Below are 5,972 nucleotides of genomic sequence, written 5' to 3' on the forward strand. Positions count from 1 at the left end.
CAAAGCCCACAATTAAACATTGAATGTGAAAATCAGCTAGACCACAATGTCGACTCACTCCTCAATCTCGTTCTCAATCATAGCTTTATCAGTTCAACCTAATGCCTCATGCATATGTTTCATGCCTCAGTACTTGCTCTGATCATGGCCGGTTCTAATTCTAAATGTGTTCCCAAAGAGACAGATTGACTTTTGATCAAGCACAGAGTTCTTGTCCTCAATAATTGTCTCACTTTGGGGTTGACCTTTTGCCTTTGTCTATGCTGACACGCATCAGTTTGGCCAAGTCAAACAAACAATAAATTGTGCAGCTGGTGATTTCCATGTCCTTAATTAGCAAAAGAAAGAGGGTTAACGGTTTGATTTGTTCCGAGCATGGCAAGCACATGACATAAGTTATTATGGAGAAGTTGTTTACTATGGAAGAAAGCTAATTGACCATCATTAATTCAAACCATGGATAAGCCATTGAGTGGTCCTCGACTCCACTTCGATCGATCGGTTGCCCGCTAGGGATAAAACTCATGCAAAGATACTAAATGAGTACTATATATCTATAGATCGAACAAAGACATCTAATATTTTATCAAGTTTTTTTATCGTGCACATGTATAATTAAACGAGTGAACGAGTGAAGGCAAGGGGGGAGTCACTTGTTAGCCTTTCCGGGCTTTAGCCCGATGACATTGAGACGGAGTTCGGATTTACGACCAAAAAAAGAAAGAACATGAGAGAGAGAGAGGAAGATAGCCCGGGGTTTTTTTTTTTCAATCCGTTTGGAATCAGCCCGAGGTCCTAGACTTGAAGTAAACACCAGCATGCGTGAAGGCATAAGCAATATGCTGTTTACTACTACTGCAGGATGCAAAGGTAGAAAAGACAATTAAGGCAAAGTTTAGCTGACCTTGAAGAGCCCTTTAAGTAATGTCCTCTTCTTAACTAAACAAATTCTTGCTCAAATTGTCAATCCTTAATATTTCAACTTTATAGAGTGCAATCCCTGGACTCTCCGCGCAAGTTGCCCGACCTTTTCACACATCCATTTTAATTTTTATTAAAAAAAATACATCAAAGAAAAGATTTTCAAAAATAAAAAGTCATAATAGTATCTTTATTTAAATCGAATTATTTATATATAATGATGCATCCACGAATTTGAAAGCGAGGGGAGGAGGACCATGCCATGCCATGCATGACGTTCGTAGAGCCCTCTTCATGGCTTGCACGTTGAAGCTTGATCCTTTTTGCCTCTTGCAGTGCAGTTTGGGCTGTTGACCTTTTAGCTGTAAACGATAAGGATGTATAATAATAATAATCTACTTCATTTAATTTAATTCCTCTTACTGTTTTTATATTTGTAAGTCAAAAACAGTGGCTTTACTTTCTCCTTCAAATATATATATACAAATATATGTGTGTGTGTTTGGTGGTTCTTCTCCTTGATTGAGGAATTATCAGAGCGACATGGAATTCTTGCCAGTTTCAGATACAGCTCTTAAGAACAGGGAGAAGAAGAAGCAGAAGATTGAAACCCAATTTGGTGAAATCAAACTTGTATTTATGCTCTTCCCTTTCTTTTTCTTCTTCTTCGTGAGATAAATTCATTATTTCAGATCAAAAAACATGTTCAGATCTGATTTCCTTTTCTTTATTTCATTTGTGCATGGGAGTTTATGCACAAATAAGATCTAGATCTTCTGTTCTTGTAAATTTAATTGCAGAAATATGTTTCAATTAATTACCTATAATTAATATACAGGAGGATCAGGATCTTGCTGAATCCTCCAAAGTGAAGCATGAAGTAGGAGATCAAAATAAGAGACTTAAAGAGTTCCTACTGTTCAGCCAAGTGAACAGTCAAGAAGAAGATGGTGAAGACTCTGATCTTGTTTCTCTTAGCCTCGGAACCCTAAGTACTAAAAGCAAGGCCAAAATAGAAGCCAAGGCAAAGCATACTGATCATGAGCTCAAAGAAGGTGGTGACCTCTCCCTCGGTTTCCAGCAATTTAGCGGCGAAGCTTCTGGTGCCGCAGATAGCAACAGCAAGGAGCCAAAGAATGTAGAGGAAGTGCCACAACCACAATCCAACCTCAAGAGAGCTAGGGTTTCAGTGAGAGCAAGATGCGCTACCCCAACTGTAAGTAAAAATCACTAACGAACCCTAAAAGTTATTTTTCCTGTCTCTAAAGAAAATTTAAAATGAAAAACTCTATCTCAAAGTGGATAATTAATAATTCAGCAGTAAATCTACTCTCAACAATTTGTTTTCAAAGTTTATTTTCTCACGAAAAAAATTTCATTTGTGTAAAATGCAGATGAATGATGGATGTCATTGGAGGAAATATGGACAGAAGACAGCCAAAGGAAATCCATGCCCCCGAGCATATTATCGTTGCACCATTGCACCGGGATGCCCAGTAAGAAAGCAGGTGAATATCTTCATTCTTGAAACCATACTATTTAGTATCGTGTCAATATTGTTATGCATAATGATTGATTAGAGGAAATTAATTACGTATAGGATAATAATTAGAAGTTGATTTTAATTGTTGGATTGCAATAACAACCATGTCTATATTTATTGACAATCAAAGAATGATAAATATAAATATAATTACGATTAACATTTTATTTTTCTTCCAAATTAAATTCACAGGTGCAAAGATGTGTCGAAGACTTGTCCATTCTGATCAGTACCTACGAAGGGGCTCACAACCACCCACTTCCCCTGGCCGCCTCCGCGATCGCCTCCACCACCTCGGCCGCTGCAAGCATGCTCATGGCCGGCTCCTCGACCTCTGATTTTCAGCGAAGCCAGTTCAGCCCTTATTCCCACTCCCACTCTACCGTCACTCTGGACCTCACTGCGCCGCCACCGGCGCCGACGCCCCAAATCAGCTACTTCCCCCATTATTCCGCAACCAGCTTCAACTTCTCGTCTTCGACCAAGATGAAGACTGAGGCTGAAACAGCTCGAGTCATGCCGAAGCAGCAGGCGCTGACGACCGACATGATCGCAGGGGCGATCACGTCGCACCCGATCTTCCGATCTGCTTTGGAGGCGGCCGTAAAGATGTGCGTCGGGGGAAGGCCAAGTTACAGCGGTGTTCATGTGCAGCAAATGCAGCAGCGGCAGCAGCAAGAGGAATTGGCACCGTCTCCCTCGGAGACAGCAGCAGCGGCAGCAGCAGGGAATTACTTGACGATCTTGAACTCCTGGAGTTTGAACCAGCCGCAGAGACGATGAGAAATGTAGTTGAATTAAATTTGGGCATTTATTCTTTCCCTTGTGTATATGAATTTGAAGAAGAACATATTTGGAATTTGGAATTGCAATGTAGTTCATTTATGCATGAACGAATACAATTAATTAATAGTAAGCCAACAAATTTCCCAAAACAACACTCTATTATATTTTTCATCCTGGAAAATATTGTTGGAAACAAAAATTATGGGAGAAAAAAAAAGAATTATAGAAGGAAAAAATGTGGAAGAGGAGAAATAACTCTATGTGGAAAAGGAGTAGAAGAAAATAAAAAACTTAACTTGTTCATTCATGAAAAAGAAGTACATATTTATAGGCTTATTGGATAAACACTAATATGAGATAATCATGATATATATATATTTTTTAAATTATATCTCCACAAATTTTTATCAAAATTATCAAGTTCTATCTCTATCCTATCTCTAGTCAAGATTTGTCATCTCACCATTCTATCTTCATAAAATTTTATCAATAACTTTTATCTAAAAATCAAGTTTAATTTCTAACAAATATTGGGCAAAAGTAAAAAAAAAAAACATGGCAAAAGTCAAAATGACTTTTTCTTTTCTTTTAAATCATGAGAGTTCCATTTTGATTTTTATTTCTCGAAAGTTTCCGACTCACTATTCCCTTAATCATCTAGTACTATTGTTTAGTATTGCTTATATTAATTATTATATCCCATCTGAATTCTGAATAGTAATTATAATTTCATAATTTTTATAAGATTTGTTTAACATATTCAAAATTATTAATATTGTAATAACTATAATTTTATAAGTGTTATAAGTAAATTTAATCGTGTTCAACTTATTTAATATTCACATTGTAACAACTATAGATTTATAATTACCATAATACATCCGACCTTCACATTATAGCAACTATAGATTTATAACAACCATAATATACATCCAACCGGCTCATAATTTAGACGGAAAATAATAATAATAATAATAATAATAATAAAGTTATTTTCTTTTTAATTCAATTTACTATAAAAATATAAGTAGAATATTTTTATAAAACTAGTTTATATATTAACTTGATTAAAAAAGATCCGCTATCTTAGCGGCTCTACAGATATGGAGGGAGATACATGTAGGTACACAAGTCATAGACGCATGATGGAGTAAATTCTAGATCGCCAGTTCCTGAGAATCGACACCTGACCATTATACCAAGGATGTCATACGTCCACCATCTACGCTACGCTCTGAGGACTATTTAAAATTAATTAAAACAATTATGATAACTTGTACAACTATTATAATAGTCCTCTTGGGTAAGGATGTAAACGAGTCGAATCGAACAGAACAGTATTAGGCTCGAGCTCAAGCTCAAATCGAGCTTTTATCACAAGGCTCGAGCTAGGCTTGTTTTAGAATTATCAAGCTCACGAACAGTTCGAGCTCGGCTCGTTATTAGCTCGATTATTAAAGTTAACGAGTCTAACTCGTTAAGCGAGCTCGGGCTCGTTTTCGGACTCATTTAGAGCTCGTTTTTGGCTCATTTTAAAGCTCATTTTAAGGCTCGTTTTAGAGCTCGTTTTTTTTTGGCTCGTTTTAGAGTTCATTTTTTGGTTCGGTTTAAGGCTCATTTTTTTTAGCTCGCGAGCCTATAAACGAATATGTTCGCGAGCTTACGAGCCGAATATCCTTAAGCTCGAGCTCGGCTCGATAAAACTGTCAAGCTCGAAATCGAGCTCGGCTCGATAAAATAAACAAACGAATTCGAACAAACTTTTTACCGAATCGAACTCCGAATAGCTCGCGAACCGTTTCATTCATTTACATCCCTACTCTTGGGATGAAATGGTTAAAATATAAAGTATTACTACATTAGGTACGATTAAGATATAAATTATTACTATATTAGGTGATCAGGGTCAAATTTGAGATGAATATGTTTTACTTTATGTCCTTATTATTACACTAATAATTAGTAGTCATCTATAATTTATCTCCCCTTAATTTAGAGACGGACTAAATAACTGTTATAGTGATTTGTCATAGTGTATAACTGCTATAATAATACTATAATAACTTTTTTAACAATTTAAATATCCAATGTCTTAAATTTTTTATCTTGTTAGAGCGTGCCCAGCATCCAATAATTTAATAGTCTTTATAATAGTTTAATGATCATTTAATCACTACTGTATTATAATATTTTATAATTGTTTAATGATTATAATTTTTATAGATTTTTTAATATAAAAATAGTCTATATATAATATTTTTTCCAATTAAATTAGTTTATTTTAATATTAATTATTCCGAAGCTACTATAATAATTTTAGAATACTTTTTTTTTAAAACAAAAATTATGGAAAAAATGTAACTTTGACAAACCTTTCAAAATGTATCCCTAACTCTCAATTCCTAAGAATTAATCTTTGACTATTACATTAAAAATATTATACGTCCTCGGTCTACGCTAGGCCATGAACACCAAATTTTGCCCTCTGATAATTGTATGATACATGGTTCTATTCTATTTAAATGTGTAGATATATACAGTGGCCGAAGCAGAGGTTCAGAAAAAAGGGGTAAAATGATTTAGTCAAACTAAAAGGAGATTTTGAGAAAATAGCCAAGGAGGAAAAATAAATTGTCTAGATTATTTAGGACCTCGGTGAAGATCTCTGGAATGCCTCTGAAGTTTGCGTTTATAAATTGCTCGAGCATTTGATCTTGTTCTC

The 5,972-nt window shown here is 35.3% G+C and overlaps 1 protein-coding gene across 1 annotated transcript; it reads left to right on the forward strand.

Moving 5' to 3' along the window:
* The first annotated feature begins 1,443 nt into the window (after positions 1–1,443).
* Positions 1,444–3,344, forward strand: LOC122003819 (probable WRKY transcription factor 72). Its single transcript, XM_042558817.1, has 4 exons — positions 1,444–1,554; positions 1,760–2,137; positions 2,316–2,429; positions 2,657–3,344. The coding sequence occupies exons 1-4, from the start codon at positions 1,465–1,467 to the stop codon at positions 3,245–3,247; spliced, it is 1,173 nt and encodes a 390-aa protein (XP_042414751.1). The 5' UTR covers positions 1,444–1,464; the 3' UTR covers positions 3,248–3,344.
* Positions 3,345–5,972: the final 2,628 nt, after the last annotated feature.

This window comes from Zingiber officinale, chromosome 7B (genome assembly GCF_018446385.1).
Source record: "Zingiber officinale cultivar Zhangliang chromosome 7B, Zo_v1.1, whole genome shotgun sequence".
In the NCBI taxonomy this organism is placed as follows: domain Eukaryota; kingdom Viridiplantae; phylum Streptophyta; class Magnoliopsida; order Zingiberales; family Zingiberaceae; genus Zingiber; species Zingiber officinale.

Coding starts and splice junctions, on each gene's coding strand:
- LOC122003819 (XM_042558817.1), top strand. CDS start 1,465: ATGGAATTCTTGCCAGTTTCAGATACAGCTCTTAAGAACAGGGAGAAG. Junction 1,555..1,759: donor AATTTGGTGAAATCAAACTT/GTATTTATGCTC, acceptor ATTAATATACAG/GAGGATCAGGATCTTGCTGA. Junction 2,138..2,315: donor CAAGATGCGCTACCCCAACT/GTAAGTAAAAAT, acceptor TGTAAAATGCAG/ATGAATGATGGATGTCATTG.